At 35.0% G+C, this 19708-nt stretch overlaps 1 protein-coding gene across 1 annotated transcript; it reads right to left on the reverse strand.

Annotated features, from left to right (window-relative positions):
* Window positions 1–4992: 4992 nt before the first annotated feature.
* LOC131073771 (disease resistance protein RPV1) lies at window positions 4993–9292 on the reverse strand. Its single transcript, XM_058010265.2, has 3 exons — window positions 8716–9292; window positions 5693–7615; window positions 4993–5551 (listed from the first exon to the last, which is right to left on the reverse strand). The coding sequence occupies exons 1-3, from the start codon at window positions 9213–9215 to the stop codon at window positions 5173–5175; spliced, it is 2802 nt and encodes a 933-aa protein (XP_057866248.2). The 5' UTR covers window positions 9216–9292; the 3' UTR covers window positions 4993–5172.
* Window positions 9293–19708: the final 10416 nt, after the last annotated feature.

Below are 19708 nucleotides of genomic sequence, written 5' to 3' on the forward strand. Positions count from 1 at the left end.
ATACTTCTAGTGATCTAAACTGAGATCCAAGTGAAATACAAGTACCAAATATGCCAAGAATGGCCAAATACTGAAAGTACAATTTCTACTTAAAATCACTGCAAACAAATGGTAGATTATGAAAGTAGACAAAAAATTATGCACTTTCAAAAAATTGGCAACTGAAAAGGAGGTCATATGACCCCAAACAAAGCCTTTGAAGTTGCAAAATCAGGGATTAGACAGGTACAGTCATGAAGATCTGCAATTTCTGAAAAATCAGAACATTCTTCCACCACTGCGAAGTGCACAAAATTATAACCCATTTCAAAAAACATTCCACCAAAAAAGGAGCAAATGAGCAAGATATGGCCTTCCAAAGATGAACTGCAAAACCGAAAAGCTCAATGAGAAGGGGTTAAAACATTTCAAAATATTGCTGACATGGCGCTGATGTCAGCAAATGATGGGCTTAAATTTGATGCCCATATGGCCGTCACCAGACCATCATTCCCCCTGCCTATTGTACAAATGATGACATCATCTGTTGATGTGGCAATGTTGACTGAGTAGGTTATTTGGCGGTACAGTAGGTAGAGGTGTCTGATGATGTGGCGGAGGCTGATTGGACTGGCGGTGTGCCATGTGGCAGTATGGAAATGTTGTTGAGGTGGCAGAGATCTCTGCATGGCTCAGAGCCTGTGTGGGGCCCGACAAGCAGAGGTGTCGGTGGGGAGGCTGGGTCTGACCGACAGGAAAGGGAGTTGCCATTGGTGGGGCCGAGTTGGCGAGCGGACTGCTGGAGGGCCGGCGGATGGTGGTTGTTGTCTGCCGGAAGGCGGTGCCAGGGTCGGCTCGGAGCAGCAACGCCGAAACAAAGAGCCACTGAGGAAGGCAAGGTCAGGAAGCCACTAGTCGTCGGTCGGGGAGTCGTTGGTCACCGGTCGAGGGATGGCATGCTGGAATCGGAGGGGTCCAATAGTCTACGAGATCCGAAGAGAAGGTACGAGCGATAGCAACGACACAAAGCTGCAGTCAATGGGTACTTCGGCATCGAGAGGTACACAAACCTGTAGAAATACAATCCCTGCCACACGCAAGGTATGATCAAGGTGGGGGGTGGGGTAATGTCCCCCCGGATTTAAAAAAGATTTTTTTTTTTCACTAACGTTTTTTTTTTCGAAATTTTTTTTCAGAAAATATTTTTTTAAAAAAAATCTCAAAATCCATACGACTATAGCCAAAATAGGGGAAAAAAATTCTCACCAAATATAGGTTGACTTTATAGTCAAAATTCATGGAAACGGCCTCTCGGACTCAACTGTGATGTCCAAATTGTTGTACGATGCCCACAAAAATAGCACCTCCCCAGATCTAAAAATTGGAGCCTCCAAAATGTCTCCAAAAGACTAATCAATGAAGCCCTATAGGCTCTGATACCATGTGGGATTTTGCCAAGATCAAGATCTCAATGAAAAGTACAAGAGAGACAAAATAAATGATAGGAATAAATTGTATTCTATCAAGATGAAAATACTGATCAACTGGATCATCAAGCATTACATATAATGAATATGAGTCTGCTTATATAGGCAAGGCTATATGGATAAGTGAGCACACAAACATGACATGTGGCTCAAAAAGAAACAAGGGTAGGTAGTAAATAGGTGTGGGTAGGTAGGAGAAACAATATAATATTCCACATGAGGTGGATCACCCACCAAAGGTGGAATGTAACAACAAGATAAGTCCACAAAAGGTGGAAATTCTCCTACACACACTATCCCAATGTGGCACAAACACCCAAGTGTCTCATACCCAAACTACTATGAAATGCATTATCCTAAGTAAACTTAAGTATAGTGTAATAATATCCATGATGAATAATTATTTACATCAACAAAATTGTTTGTGTTATGTGGTCATTATACTATTGGTTGATTGCATATGTGATTGTGTTTCTCATTTGCTTATCAAGTTTCAAGTTGTTAAGGTGCATAATCAAATTTGTGTTATTTTTACTTACACTAATTCACACCCCCCCCCCAACTGTCAGTGCCTTATAAGTTCATCATTATGTACAACAGTTGGAGGAGGTCTCTTTATGCTTAGAGGAGACATGTGAGTCCTTGGGACTTGTTCTACATTCATCTCCACTAGATCTTGGAGTACCTTTTTTAGCAGTGTGGAGCAGTTCACCACCTTTGGAGGGGGTATCTTTCAGCATCGACGTGGGGACACTTGAGTAGTTTTTCAGAGATTCCATTCATCATGAGTTTTTTTCCTACGTCTTCCCTTCATGATTAGGGATACCTCATGGATACACCTTTGGTTTTGTTTCTTCCCAAACGGTGGAATGTTGTTCAACGTTCATGGAGCAGTTTCTTCATTCATCTTCGAGCTTCTACCATTGGTGTAGATTCTACATTGAGGGGGGGCTACTTGGTCTCTCTTCTTCTCTCATATGGGAGGGACTTTTTCCTCACATGGGGTTTTGTCCTTCACATACTTCTATGAGATTTATTTGTATAGTTTTCATCTCTGTTTTTGGGGGAGGGTTTTTTCCCATTGGGTTTTTCTCTGTTTCCCCGCTTTATGGGAGATTGTGTTTGCATTTGTACATGGGTACCTAACATGGCCTTGTAGCTGGGATCCATCTTGCATTGCTTAGTTGCATTGTAGACTTAAGTACATTCCCCTAAGTTGCACTTAAGGGGGGTATTGGTGTAATTATTTATTCATCTTGGATATAATTACACTTTATTTAAGTTTACTTAGGTACATGCATAACATTGTAGCTTGCATATGAGACACTTAGGGAGATGTGCATACATTGGGAGTGTGTATGTAGGATAATTTTCACCTTTTAAGGTGTTATCTTGTTATTACTCTATCATATCCACTTATTGTGGAGTGATAATTCCACTTTCGGTGGGTGGTCCACCTCATGTGGGATATTCTACTATTTCTCCTGGATACCCTTGCGTCTCATTGAGCCACATGTCATCATTGTGTGCTCTCTTGTCTCTTAGCCTTGCCTTTATAAGCAGGCTCATCTACATTGTATATAATGATTGATGATCGAGTTGATCTCTTTTGCATCTTGATAGGAATACAGTTTATTCTTGTCACATTTTATCTATCTTGTCATTGTGCTATCTATTGGTCTCTTTGATCTTAGTTGCTTCAAGCATAATCTCACATGTTGTGACGCGTTTTCCTCATGACGCACAGGAACAAGTAGTTACAACTAAACATGGAAAAATTATATGGATTTACTTCACAAAAAGTCTTATACTCCTCGCAAGAAATAAAAAAATAGGACGATCTTAATGATACTTGTACTTTGATGTCAGAATGCGATCGTGATGTGTTTTCCACGTTTGCTTCTATTGGAATTTGAAGTTTAACTCAACTTTTACTTATTATGCGAGTTGCAAGATAATTTAATTTAATTTTACCATTAACTCCTTGCGCTATAATTTTACCAAAATTGCCACATATCTGCTAAAGGCATTCTCACTAAAGATTACATTAAAATTGGCTATCCTCATAATTTAGTTTTGAGACTATTCACCAAATATGGGTCTTTTGCAAAATCGAGAAAGCTATTCACCCTGACACCGAAAGTTTTATAAGAATATTACTTACATTTTCTTCGCTCTCCACTTCCCGATAGTCTTTCCTTTGATTCATACTCAAGCAGCATGTGGGAGATATTACACTTTCATCTTATTTCAATTTCTTCATTTATTTGTTTTCCCAACCTCCCCTCATTTTGCTCGATACACTTTACTGCTCATCATGGGCAGTGGGAGACCTTAAGATCTAATTTTATTATCCCTTACCTATTTTATTGCTTTCAAAAGATAACTTCTTCCGCCGGTTCAAAATGGATTTAACCCTTAACCTTTTTGAATATTCCTTTCTTGCCTGAGGGAATTTTTTTGGAACTTCCTCTTTCCTCAAAATTTATGGATCCCCATTTCTCTTTAAATAAATGGGGCATGTCAACACTTCCTAGAAAAGTTAAAATATAGATACTTTGGTAATCTCTTTTTACACTAATAGTTGAAACCATTCCAAGATTCATTTGTGAATATATATAAATAGGAAATTAGAATTTTCAAGATGTCACAATAATGGTTCATTAATCTCATAACCATATCAAATGATAATATTTTTATTTTTTACAATAGGATAATTTTAAAGGGGATGAACCATCAACCATAATGCCTTATTCTTTAGATTCTTATAGACACTATTAATGTTTTTTGCTTTGAAATAAAACATCTAAAGATGTATCATTGATATATGTTGCATATTGCACATGAATTTTCTATCAAAAATGTAAATTTTTATTTAAGTTTAGTTATGAATATTTTTAATCATATTTTTAATTAGAATCTACATTAGAAATCTAATATCCTTTGGAAGTTTATTTTTCTCAAAAAATAATTATTTCATTTCACATGTACCATTTTTCTCTCACAACTTAACCAACATTATTACCATTTGTATAAATGATTATCATAAATAATAAGCATTTAAAGGACCTCATCAATGATGTACCAATAAGAATGATTAATGCAGCTTAACATTTTCTAATATCTTGTTAGAATTGTAAGAAATGAAGATTCAATGCATACTATATATATATGAAAAATCCCTTCTAGATAAAAGAACCCCTTTAAAAACATCATTCTATTATAAAACAATAGTAGAATTGACTAGATATAATAATTCACAATGCATCTCCAAATCCCATTTTTCTCTTAATGAATGAAAACCTCCTTCTCTATTAAAATTAAAAAATAAAAATATACTAAAGAAATATTAATCACACTTATTTAAAACTAGACAATTTTTATGAAATTTCGTAGTCTAATTATTTATTAAAATACTCAGCAACTGTTGCAACTCATACTCACCAACTTTAAGAGTATTCATCCACAATTTTTTTTAACTAATGATATTGCATAATATTTCATTCATCATCTTGCTTATTGTCACTTTTCCAACATTCTGTAATATCCCAATGCCATTATTGTTAATATTTGGATCCCTTTCGCTAGAGAGATTTGTTAGTATTTATTGTCTTGACATATTACTTGTTGGAATCTTTATACTCCCATCTTCCGCTTTTTTACATACACAAACAAGGGTTTTACAAATCTTTGTAGTCCTAGATTATTAATAACAACTCCTGCATATATGCCACCGACACCAAACTTCATGAGGAAAGAAAGGAATATTTAGGCCATTCTTGCGCATAGGAATATTTAGGCCATTCGAGTTGCGCATAGGAATATTTAGGCCTCTTGATAATACCTCAACAAGAATATCACTGTTATCAATTGCCCAGCTATTGTCTCTACTTTGGCCATCCTCCCTGCCTCTGCATATACGGAGTGACTCGGTGCAAAGACTTTGGTCATCCTTTCTGCCCCTGCATATTCGAACAGATTTCTGAAGATGACCCATCAATGCTTCTCCTTCCTGCTCTCCGTCTACATTAAAACCAACGTAGACATGAAACTTCTTCTGCACCAAGCTTCCCAATCCGGCGCTTCTGCAAAAATTTAAGATCCTGATACTCATTACTTTACCACGAGACAAAATTTCAAACTATTCAATAGGAAGATATCTTCTTTCAAAGTTCTTATATAGAGTCTCTACATCAAATTACTTGCACCTACAAATGACCTTTTACCTGTTTGACTCCCTCAGCTGGGCTAACCTGACAACGATATGATGAAAGCTTCCCAGGCCTGAGCACCCATGAATGTTTAAGAATTTAAGGTTTGATAACATACCCACCGTGTAGGGAAGTCTTTGCAAACCTGAGCATTCAAACAAGCTCAACCACTCGAGTTGTGCCAGGTCGCCAATTGTTTTGGGAAGTCCTTGTAAACCTGAACAACCTTGTAAGTTCAATTGCATGAGTTGTGCCAGGTCGCCAATTGTGTTCGGAAGACTCCTTAAACCTGTACATCTCACCAAGCTCAACGATTGTAGTTGAGCCAAATTACCTAAAGTGCTGGGAAGGCTTTTTAGATCTGCACAGTCGCCCAAACACAACACTTCTAGCCGCACCAAGTTGCCCACAGTATCAGGAAGGCGTTTTAAACTTTTACAGCCGCACAATTTGAGCTCCTTGAGTTGTAACAAGTTACCGACTGTGCTTGGAAGTGTTGTGAGATCCTTACAATGCTGTATATACAAGCGTTGAAGGTTCACCAAGCTGTTTAGCGTGTTTGGGATTTTCGTGGGAAATGCACATTTCTCTAGACTGAAGATCCTTACTTGGGACCAACTGCTGTCAAACTGGAGTTGGGTTCTTGACATCATCCATGTATGCCTATCACTTACAATTTCACAATCCCTAATTTTTATGCATATCAAATTCGGAGCTAGCTTTACAAAGTTGACCGCTACCTTTGTATTTTGCAAAAATAGGTAGCGCAAAGAAGGCATGTTATGCAAGCTAACAGGGTCTCTTTTATTCTCTCCTGTGTAAACAAGCATCTTCACTTCCTCTGCTCTGTCCTTGTTCAAAGATTTGTGTCCGACCATAGATGGCCAGAGTCTGCTATTATTATCAGCCTGCTCTTGAATTCCTCTTCCCATTTCCTGCAGAAGGTCATGCATATGGAGGAAACCATGACCTCTGATGTTAATAAGCATTTTCAGCGAGAGATTCTTGATAGCCGTTTGAACTTTATTTGGGTATAAAACTTCCCAGATAATATCAGCGTCTCTTTTACTCTCACCAACAAAGCAGCAAGCTATATCCAGAAAAATTTCCTTCTCGACATGGGTAAGTCCATCATAACTCGTTTGAAGAATTCTAGATATGCTTGGATATTCTCCAATGTTATGGACAGCTTCTTCCCAACATCGGATGTCGTTTGATTCTCTCTTATCAAACAAATGTGATCCAATGACCTCTAATGCGAGAGGATGCCCTTGGCAGGCACTCACAATTTTTATAGAAAGCTCTTGGTAAGGTGTCTCTGGGAATGCGCTAGAGAAAGCATGCCAACTGAATAATTCGAGACCTTCATCGTTCCCTAGTCCACTCATTTTAAGAACTGAATCAACCTTGGCAAGGTTTAGTATGTGTTGGTCTCGGGAAGTAATGATGACTCTGCTACCATGCCCAAACCAATCCCCATACACCGCATGCAGCTGCTCTCCATCATTCACATCGTCCAAAATCAAAAGAGCCCGAACTCCACGCAATCGATCTCTCATCAGAGATCTTCCTTCATCAACACTTGGTACTTCTCCATGGTAATTTACCAAGCTCCTTAAAATTCTTCCCTGCAAGTCCATAAGTCTAGTGCTGTTCTGTGCAGTAGCTCCAATGTTGAAGAGAAAGCAACAAGCATCAAATCTGCGATGAACTTCATTGTAAACAACCTTAGCCAAGGTGGTTTTCCCAACGCCGCCTATGCCGCTGATTCCCACTCTCACCAAACTTATGTCCATCGAATTCAGATGTAAACTGTTTGTTAATTCATGAATACCCCTTTCGAATCCCACAAGATGCGTAGGAACATCTAGTGGAACCCTGTTCTTCAATTTATCCAACACGCCTTTCACAACTGCTTTGACTAGTCTCCCTTCGTGCCTGAGCATCATCTTCTATGTATTAGATCATACGATGCAAATTTAAAGCTGTGAAAACTAATTAAAAAAACTATTATTATGATCATAGAAAGAAAGATATCAATCAGATTCAATTCCACGAATTCAGATAGCTTATGGCATTATGATCATAGGAACTATGAAATAAAATGAGAAATATATAAAAGACAATCAGAGGTTGTTAATAGGAGAATGGCATTAATTAAGTAGAGGCAGTAAAGCTAACTGAAGACTGGATAAGGCTAATGTAACTGTTAAGAAGGGAGTTATCAGAATATCCAAATTCCTTATGCAGTTGGCTGTTGCTACTGACTAATAAAATGCTGGTGATTATCAACTCTCAGACTACTGATTGTTTTTCTAAGCCATACAATAAACACCCCTGCTATCCTAATCAGTACAGACAATTAACAGATGAGCTGCTTCTTAATTTACTCACTCTACAAATGGCTAATTTATAGATCACATATTTTCAGATCATTTAAAGAAGAATTATCACTTGCAAATGAAAAGAACAATCTCTCTGTATGATGGTCAGATTGGTTTGAAAAAATTACTAGTATAACAGTTTTCTCACTAAAGAAATGACTAATTTAATTTGTCTCAGATGTTTCAATAAAATATATTGACTAGCGAAAATAGTTTGCCTACAACTGATGTACATATTTATTCAAATGAAAAATAGATGAGGATTTAGTAAACAAAAGGTTTGTCCCCTAAACAAATTGCTAACATCATGCCACAGATTTTTAATGCAAAAATTTAAATCGGTCAGTTTCCCAGTTTTTAGGATGTGAATAATTACTCTGCCAATTTTCCATTATTTAACATAATCTGTCCTTTGATTTGCTCCTAACTGAATTAATGTCGATTCTTACAAAGATAAATTAGATTAATTTATTTAAATTTCAATTTACACAGTTTTTCTCTATATACCAGTTAAACGGTTATTTTATTACCTGTAAATACAAATGCAAATCTTTCTTTATAAATAAAATCATATTTAATAATAAAGCGACTCCATTCTGCCATGTATATTTTGAGTGTTGGCCTAACAGTTACAAGACGATGCAAACTACTTACCCGAATTCTGCTTTCAGAGACCAACCAGATAACTCAGAGATTTGATGAAGAGCTCCCTTCCATTGCTCAATTGTCTTTTCATCATGCCGATCTAAATGGGTGTAATGCTTTTCGAATGCCTGAGTGAAGAGACCTCCCTTTCTTTGAGGGTAGCGAACATCGCAGGGCTCCACATCATAAAACAGGGGAATGATGAGTCCATTCGATCTACACATCCGCGCCGCTTCCTCCAGACACCAAGTTGATTCCGCATAGCCTTTGGAAAATATAGGAATAAGAATATCACTTGTTTGAATGGCTGTTTGCAAGCTGGAATCGATGCCTTTGCCCTTCTCAAGTTCTTCGCTGTCCAAGAAAACCCTAAGCCCTGCTGCAGAGAGAGCTGCGTAAAGATGGTCCACAAAAGTATTTCTGACATCTGGTCCGCGAAAGCTGAGGAATACATGAAACTTATTATTGAGATCGAAGGAGATAATGGAGGTAGAAGGCTCACACTCCATCACTCGTTCTGTAAAACTTTGAAAAGCTCAAGTGCGCCTTCTCTAAACCTCAGGGGGTTACCTAAATAAACTTGAACGCGGTCAAACACCGTGTGGAATTGGTGTGGAATTTTCTTATGAACTTGTTATATATTTTCCTAGAAACTGCCTTTTGGTGGGAATTTAATCATAGTTCTTCACTCCTTCACGTCTTGTGCTTTTCGTGGGCACTTCGGTCAAACACCGTGTGGAATTGGTGTGGAATTTTCTTATGAACTTGTTATATATTTTCCTAGAAACTGCCTTTTGGTGGGAATTTAATCATAGTTCTTCACTCCTTCACGTCTTGTGCTTTTCGTGGGCACTTCGGTCAAACACCGTGTGGAATTGGTGTGGAATTTTCTTATGAAATTGTTATATATTTTCCTAGAAACTGCCTTTTGGTGGGAATTTAATCATCGTTCTCCACTCCTTCACGTCTTGTGCTTTTCGTGGGCACTTATGCGAAAAGCAAACGGATCTTCAACAAATCATATGAATGTTTGCTGACATATTTCCATCGAAAAATATATATATTTAAATATATATTCTATTTGCATTGACTAGCATAAAAACATTTAAATGAATGGGGAAGGTTCCAGTACATTTTGTAAAAATATTTTATAATTGTATAATATATTTTTGTGGAGGTTGTATGCATAGGTAAATTTAAAAGTATTTAATATATGTTTTATTTTAGGAAGTCATAATCTTGTTGAGTTCATTTGACATATACAATTAATATTTTTAAATTTTTGAAAATGTATTCAATACTATCTCTCACACACATACATGAAAAATCCACCAAATATAATTAATAAATTTTGAACCTATAGATTATGAACTCAAATGTAATTTAATTTATTGATAGATTGTTTACTTTTGCATATGCCTTAGCTTAGTGTACTTATATCATCTATAGAGGTACTATTTAAGAATTGTTAGGCAATCATTTATTTTCATAAATTCTAAAAGACCCCATTCAACTACTTTAAAACATAGAAAAATACATAAAAATATATATGTTAGTATATACTTTATGTAATTTAAATTTAAATATATTTCAATTTAGTACTATTTTAACCCTTACATATATTCTTAACTTGTATTATATATTAATTTTTCAAAATTTATATTTAAATTTATATTTTTTATTTATTTATTTTTTTTATAAAAGTGGATGAAACCACTAAAATTTTATTACATATTATTTTTTTTACAGGTGTCTGGTTCAAAGAGCACTGAAGGGAAAGAATCAGTAAGAAAACCCTTAAGTATTGCTCAAGAAGACATAAGCCTATATACCCATTACAAAAGCCCATAGGCACCCCAAAAAAAAAAACCCAGATACATAGCCATCCACATTAGATATAAAGGAAGCTGTAATATCCAGCATAGAAGAGAACATCTCAAAATAGAGCCAGTGTTATCCAACATAACCAGTGCCTTCAACCCTTAGCCATCCTATCTACACAACACATGAGTCCAGGGCTCTAAATAGAATAAAACTCAAAACCAGAAAAGATCCTAGAATAAGTGACCCTGCCAACACAAAAATGGTGAGCAAACATATGACAATCCAGATAAGAAGCGGAGAGGGATGATGAAGACCCTGAGGAAGCAAGATAAGACCGATCCATAAGATAATCCAAAGCAACAGCCAAAGAAATAACAATAGAATAAGAAACCATCTGCAACACCATGCTAACTACAATTTCCAGTTTCTCAAAAATAGCCACCAACCCCCAATTTTGACAAGAACTCTCCACAACAAATAAAGCATTTTGTGTTAAAAAATCAAATGCAAGGAAAGAATGGATACCATGACTGCAAGCCACCGTGAATATAAAAGAGGAAGAGATAACCAAAACATGATTAGTCCTCCAATGCAAGAAAAGGTAGTGCGCGAGAAACTACTCAACAAATGATGAAACATACTCTTGCAACAAAACACAACCTCTTGGCACAACACCCCCAATCATGAAACATGCAACTCCCCAAAGATAAGAACAAATACAATGCCAGATGATTAGAGAATGAAGGGGCCAACGCAGCTAATCATGACACAAACCCCGCCAAATAGCCACCAACAGATCACAAAGGATAATTATTACCAAATGATGCAGAAGATCGAACAGAAATATCTATGCCAAATATATATGATTTCTAACATACAATGAATACTTTATGACTAGATTATTACCCGTCACCATTCGGCACAAGAAACAAAGTCACGTCATCAAAAGAGTTTGAGACACCCACCAACAAGATATCCACAAGTGAAAAATAAACAGCCAATCACAACATGCCTTTGACATACAAAGGCCCCCCAAACACCAATCAGTGAAAAAAGCTCGAAGAACACAAAGAAATGAAAAAGGTACCAGCCAACCCAAAGTTGTCCTGTCACCCTTCGTACTCAGTGAGGAGATACTGCTGGATATAGCTACAAAAAAGATGTTGCCATAAGGTAGGACAACATCCTCCCTATAGCCATATAGGGAAAAAAAACCACACCCAGCAAGGAGAAGGGAGAAGACAACACCAGAAAGAAAAAGATAGCACCCCGGAAGGAGAAGCCACAACAACCTCCAGGCTCCATGAGGAAATTCTAACTGGAAATATCAACAACAAAGATATCGTCAAGAAGAGCAACACCCTCACTACAGATACTTATGGAAGAAAACCACATCCAACATGGAAAATAAGGGAGGCTTTTAAATAGAAATCCTGCTAAGAAAGAAGCTTAATGCAAGAGGCTGGTATGTCCAAAGGAAGAACCTATAAGAAATCAGCACCCTCAGCAATAGCCTTGTTAGCCAAAAAATCCGCAATGACATTAATCTCCCTGAAACAATGAGAGATGGAGAAAGTGGAAAAACACTTCAATTGCACAAGAATGTGATCTAATCAATACTGTAAATGCCAAGAGAAACATTTTTTGGCAACAACCGCCTGAAAAACCAACATTGAGTCACCTTCAATAACAATGTCTTTAATATTCAAAGAGATAGCAAGATCAAGCCCAAAAGATAAAGCCTGGAACTCAGCTACATTATTAGTGCCCTGACCAATATATTTTCCCACAACTTTGATGATCTTAGAAGAATGATAAAAAAATGACCACTCCAATACCAGACCTTCCCAGATTTCCCTTAGAAGCCCCATCAAACTGTAGCTTGAAAGTAGACTGGGGGGGCTCCATTTGGCCATCTTATGTTTAACAAGAGAAGATAGACCAGCTGATATAGCCCCATGAGAAGGCATCAGACGAAGAGAACCCCATTTCCAAGTGACCCAATTATCCCAATGAGAAAAAGACCTGAGGTGATCTAAATTTTTATGGATGTAAGAAAGCACCACCTCACAGATGGAGGATTGAATTTTGCCAATCACATCAACCAAAGTAGCAGATTTATGTTTAAAGATCCTAGAATTCCTTTCAAGCCAGAGATTCCAGATCACCAGTGACGGAGCCACAACCCAAAGATATGAATAACGTATTTCATAAATTTATATTATTTTCTTGAATACGAAACTAAAGGAAATAGAAAAAGAATCTATTTAAATTATTTATACAATTATTCAATATAAAAAAGCTATATAATTTTCAAATAACATTTTTCATTTCTTTTTTGAAAAGGAACTTCTTTAATATTTATAAACTAAAATGGTGAACTCCACCATAATTTTATTACAAACTAATAATCCTTTATAAATTAAAATGACACTTAACTAGAATTTATTGACAATAATTTAATTATCAAATGTGCATCCTCAACATCTATCTATAAATCTACAAAATATAATTGACAAAATAGTTAACATATATATAGATTATGAACTCAAATGTAATTTAAATGTTTTACAAATTGTTGGCATTTACATGTGTCTTGGCTCATTGTAACTATATGATTTATAGAGGTGGTAGATAAGAAATTTTAGGCAAGAATTTGTTTTACATGAGTTCTTGTAGAACCCATTCAAATACCTTAAAACATAGAAAAATACCTAAGAATTGTTAGAGCATATTTAACTATTAGTTGTTTTTTTCAACTAGTTTTTATTTTTTGATTAAGTTCACTCAAGAGTGCTTGCTTCTAATTTAGCTTTTGTATATCTATCTTTCTTTAGAGTTGATCTTTATTTAACTTCTCATGCTTGCACTTTAGTTCTCCTAAATTTAGCTTTGTGCATTCTTTACAAGCATCTCATTGTACATTTGTAATTCATTTTGTATTCTTTGGTTTTGAGTAATATAGCATTTATTTGTGTAGCTATCAATTGTGAAATTTTGTTTGTCATTTGATCCTGTAGATGTTTGTGTTGTAAAATTCAACATGGTATCAAAGTGTGGATGCAACAAGCCCCTTTTCAAATTTGGAGGGTTTTTCATTGCTCAAAAGCATTCCAGGGTCACAATTTTTTTTTTTAGTGGATCTAGAGGTGGAATATATTTTTATCACTTTTGGAGCAAAATAAGCATCACCATCACATCCACGACATCAAAAACCTTAAGATTGATTGTTTCATTGTGTTGAAATTTGAGCAGTTGAATTTTAGGGTCAATCTGACTAAGGGCATAAAAATTGAGGCAATTTCTAGAGGCAGCTAAAAAATATAGGCATTATGGAGCGAAAAGGAGCTCATCATTGCATTTAGAGGGCCCAAAAACCCTAAGATTTCCTATCAAATCATTGAAATCAAAGATTGGCAAAAAGATTGGTGATTTTTTCAGGCATTTTTTTCCATGCAAGTACAACTTTATATATTTGTACCACTATACCATCATTTACATCAATGTTTTGTCAATTTAATTTTGGGTAATATATTTTATATGCAATCATCAACCATAACAACCACAACCATATCAACTGCAACACCAAGGACCAATGTCCACAAAGCATAAAAATTAAATATCCAATTCTGCAACACCATATCAACAGATACAGAGGAACACACAACATTCTTCAAAACACACATCAATACATATTGTCGCATGTAAAAGAATTCATCTTAAAGCATCAATTAGAATTCAAAGGGAAATCACGAATCCCTATCTAATCAAATAATTCAAACAAACAGACAATGAAATAACACAATCAAATCAAAATAGGAATTATAAAGTAATTCAATCAAAACTCCCTATTCTGTGACTACGTATAACTTCCATTGTTCTTCTCCTCTGTGTGGTATGGTGGCTCTCAGATATTGCACTGGCAACTTGCAATTGACACAAAGATTCAAAGTTCATGATTGTTGAAAATGGAGATTGAATGCTCAATTTATAGATTATTGGAGAAGATTGATTGAAAGGTGGAACAATTTGATCAAGAGGTGGAACTCAGGTGAGCTCACATGAAAATTGATAGTTGAACTGCTGATTTGGAGGTGAAACTGAATAGATTGAATAGATTAATTGAGTTAACTGATTGAGAAAAAGCTAACTTAAGGAAGAAAAAGAATGATTGGAGGAAATTAAGAAGATGACAAAGCTAACTAGAAGATGAAAATAGAGATTGGAGAGATAAAAGATTTAATTAATTAATTGACTGAATTAATTAATTTAGCATGTGCTTGCACTTTAACTTAGATTTTCAATTTAATCTTTGCATGAAATTTAATTCAAATAATTAAATTTATTTTAAATTCAATTTATTATTTGAATATATTTAGAACTTGACGTTGATTTTCAATTTGATTTTTGAAAGCATGTACATGTATTTGAATTTAGAAAAATTTAGAAGAATTTGAAATTGAATGAAATTAGAATTTGGGGATTTGGAATTGGAATTAGAAGAATTAATTAGTTAATTAAATAATTTAAAGAAACTATTTAATTATTTTAGAAATGAAATTTAATTAAATAATAAAGATTATTTAAATTAAAGGATTAAATCACAATTAATTAAATAATTAATATTTAATTAATATTTAGAAAAGGGTAAATATTTAACTAATATTTAGAAAAGGGTTGAATGATTAATTGATTAGAGATAGAAATTGAAAATGGAATTTATTTAAATAATGAAGATTATTTAAATTGGGGAATTAATTAGAATTAATTAAATAATAAATATTTAATTAACATTAAAAAATGGTTAAAATGATTAAATGATGAAAGAATAAGAAATAGAATAATTAGTAAGATTATGAGGAAACATGAAATTAGAAGAATAAGATTAATTAACTTAATTAAAGAATTATTTAATCAATTAGAGGAATAATTAGTACATGATCAATGAGACATTTTTAGGTGTCTACACATACTTCTACACCAACTTTCTTTCTCAAACTTTCAAGGACCAAAGAGTCCTAGAAACATAACCTTCTCACTCAATACAATATCTTCGTTCTTTTGGCATGCATCTAATCATCACCTTAATGTCTCAAGTTATCTAAACTAAATCATGCTATCATTACCATTAGCCACATTTTCATCATCATCAACTGTGTCAACATAGCATACTAATTGTAGACTCAAACATCAAGAAGGTGGACATCCACAAATCATCTACAACCAATATCCCTCTTTTTTTTACAACAATCTCTTCATATTAGTCATACAAAACACAACAATAATCAAGAACATCATATATTGTCAACATCAGGTTGACATCAATGACAACAAATATTGCCAACAATCATAACCATAACCATAACCAAATTAAACCCCAAGATTTTAACTCTTACTAAACTCTAATTCAAATTGAAATCTAACCTTTAATATAACTTTAACTAAACCCTAACAAACAAAATAACCAAACATTAATAAAATAATAAAAAATGTGAAAATAAAGTTAATGGCAACTTGAAAAAAAAAAGAACACTACTTTATAGATTTCAATTCTTCATTTGACTACACAAAAGATGAAAATAGAAAAATGTTGGTAGCTAATTCACATCACCTTAGAAAACAACCAAATTAATTCCACCAATATGTTTAACATTATCTCTCTAATTACGCTACTAACTCAAACAATAAAAATTTTGAATTACAATAATAATGGCCAACAATTAAAGCATCACTGAAATCATGCCTACAAATTTTATTCTTAAAAACCATAGACTATCATTCATGCAACCGTTAATTTTATAAAGAAATTTATTTTAGTTTTATAATCAAATTAAGAATAAATAAATAAATATTTCTTATATAAAATAGGCTAGAAAGAGAAAATATAGAAGTTAAAGGAGTTGATAATGTTGGATTGTTTATTTAGTTTTTGCTTCGCAAGATTGTAAATATTTTGATTCTAAATATTAAGAAAAAAAATTATATTATTTAGTTTGGTAATTTTATTGTTTTAGGAATAAAAAAGAGTTGATTTTAATCATAAATCTATTTAATTTAGATTAGGGGACATTTTCTAGAATGAGCTGCAATTTTATGAATATACAAGAATTTATCAATCAATTATATTAAAATTTTAAAAGTAGAATCTTTAACAATTTTATTTGAGGGATACATAGAAAAAACAATATATTACTTGATAAAAATTCATAATAGAAGAACCATGATCAACAAAGAAATAGGAGAGAGTAAAAAATAAGAATTTTGGTTTGTTGCTTGAAAATTTAGCTAGTTTGTACAATATTCAATTCTTAGATCCAATAATTACTTTAACTCATAAACATCATTGAAAAAAATCATTTCATACCACTTACATAACCTCATCCCACAAAAATTGCTGCCAAAAACATTTATTGCAATCATATTCATATGTGTGCATGTGCATGTGCATGTGCATGTGTATGTGGTTGTGGTTGTGTATGTGTATGTGTATGTGTATGTGCATGTGCATGTTTATGTACATGTGCATGTGCATGTGTATGTGTATGTGTATGTGTATGTGTATGTGTATGTATGTGTATGTATGTATGTATGTATGTATGTATGTATATGTTACCTTTGCTAGCTTCACAAATGAAAATCTTCCCAACAAATGATACTTCAATTCTTAGATCCAATAATTACTTTAACTCATAAACATCATTGAAAAAAATCATTTCATACCACTTACATAACCTCGTCCCACAAAAATTGCTGCCAAAAACATTTATTGCAATCATATTCATATATGTGCATGTGCATGTGCATGTGGTTGTGTATGTGTATGTGTATGTGTATGTGCATGTGCATGTGCATGTGCATGTGCATGTGCATGTGCATGTGCATGTGCATGTGCATGTGTATGTGTATGTGTATGTGTATGTATGTATGTATGTATGTATGTATGTATGTATATGTTACCTTTGCCAACTTCACAAATGAAAATCTTCCCAACAAATGATACTTCATTGACTACTTGTAAATTGATATAAGCTTCTAAATTCAGCTGTGTAGGAATTTTTTTGCAGCAATGTTTCAAATCATACTCCCTGATTCATCATTAGGATGAGAGCTGCAGTAGAAAAACTCATCATTGTGATTCATTATTTTTTCTCCTACAGCTCTCATCTTGATGATGAATCATGGAGTGTGATTCAAAACGTTGATGCAAAACAAATTCCTACATAGCTGAATCCAAAAGTGATAACTCAATGATGAACCACTAGTACCAAACCGGTACTGAAAGGGGGGGTGAATCAGTACAAACACAAATACAGTCCAAAACCGGTTTGATAGAAAATACTCCAAATGACTGACAAACAGGGATACTGGTAAAATAGAGTGCAACCGGTAACATCTAGTACAGCTCAATCAGTCATGAACCAGTCACTCAATAAGCTTCCCTCTTAGCTCAATACTACAGTATCATTATATTCTCATGCATAAACGGGTAAACTTGATCATCAAATCTTCACAACAGTGAGTTCAATATGTTTTATAGACAGGCATAAAACATAGAACCTTCATATGCTTAACAGGTAAAACAAAGCATCACAAGACAAAAGCATTTCACATGACACACATATTTTTGACGTGGAAACCCAACTGGGAAAAACCACAGTGGGGATGAATACCCACAAGCTACTTTTTGAACTCTTTAGAAGTCCGCTTTGTTAGGAGCCTTGTTCGGTTAAAGACATTACAATAGGTTCTGCTAGGAACCGATCCTATTAGGGATCACCCGGTTAAGGGATACCTGGTTAAGGGTTAAACCCGATAAGGTCACCTTGTTAGAGGATTTCAAGAACTCAATAGCTGAAAGGATCTCCTAAGCTCTATAGCTTCTCAGAACTCATTAACCTCGAGTTACTCGGTTAAGGGATTTGAATCAAGCCTGTTAAGACCACCTTGTTAGGGGATTTTGCAACAAGCCAATTAAGGCTACCCTGTTAGGGGATTTTACAACTGTTGAAGTGGTTAGAGATCAACAAGAATTACAATGATCTGTTAACAGCACTCAATGCTAATGCAGATCCGTTTTGGCTCCTCTTCACCTTCTGCACATTCACTTTGTAGGTATCTCTTCTCTCCTTTGGTCTGGCAAGAATTACGTATCACTTCCCTAGGATACACACACACAACTTTTGCCAACAACCTTAGAAAGAAACACAACATCGACCTTATAGGAAACATACAGGTCGGTAGCAAAAACCCTAAACCCTAAACCTGTTAGGTTAATCAATTCAAGCGGTTCGATCCTGACCATTGAATCATACTGCATTAAATGCAACAATCTTGAATTGATCTCAAGACATTCTCCATCATCCATTATCCACCGATTTCATGGCGGATGATAACCCATCACGCGTTATCACCGTTTGACAGACTTCGCACATTCCCGAGGTAGATAGGAATAGTCTTCTTCATGCAAGATCCTTCACGCGCACAGAGCTTACGTGGCAACACAATCTAATTTCCATTATACTGCTAACTCATCACACGAAGATCACTGATTGAGTCACTTGAGGTGCTCCAACCAGAAACCCTGAAGTGGAAGCTACCTACCAACCGGTAGTCATACAATGCTTCCATGTATCGGTTCCCATAACTACATGCCGGTTCATCTTGAACAAATATGCCGCTTCACTTTGGCATATAAATCGGTTCATACATATGTCGGTTCCTCTCTCTTTTCACCTATCACATATGCCAGTTCTCTTCATAACACATATTGACATCAATGACAACATATAATGTCATTATGTCTTCATGTCGGTTCACATAATGCCAACAATCTCCCCCTTTGGCATTGATGGCAATATACAAAGATATCTCTCCACTTCACTCCTTCTCCCCTATTTGTTGCAGATATCTTTTCCACTTCACCCTTCTCCCCCTTTGACAACAATGCCAAAGTGGAGGTACAAACATCTCTTTTCCATCATGCTGCTCCCCCTGAGGAGTAGCATCCTTCAACACATCAATCAACCAAAAATTTGTCTGTCTAATACCTAACTGATGTGGAACAATTACTTTTAGTTCACCTCCTGAAGGGGCAATACCCCTAATTCACCTCTCAAATGCACAAATGTTGTATTTGGGAGAGGCTTGGTGAATATGTCTGCTAACTGCTCCTTACTGA

This window comes from Cryptomeria japonica, chromosome 1, assembly GCF_030272615.1.
Source record: "Cryptomeria japonica chromosome 1, Sugi_1.0, whole genome shotgun sequence".
NCBI classification, from domain to species: Eukaryota; Viridiplantae; Streptophyta; class Pinopsida; order Cupressales; family Cupressaceae; genus Cryptomeria; species Cryptomeria japonica.

Excerpts from the sequence above, each read along its gene's own strand:
- LOC131073771 (XM_058010265.2), bottom strand. The coding sequence starts at position 9,215 with ATGGAGTGTGAGCCTTCTACCTCCATTATCTCCTTCGATCTCAATAAT. Across the intron at positions 7,616-8,715 it reads TCTCTGAAAGCAGAATTCGG|GCACGAAGGGAGACTAGTCA; the intron begins GTAAGTAGTTTG and ends GATGATGCTCAG. Across the intron at positions 5,552-5,692 it reads CAGCTGAGGGAGTCAAACAG|AAGCGCCGGATTGGGAAGCT; the intron begins GTAAAAGGTCAT and ends AAATTTTTGCAG.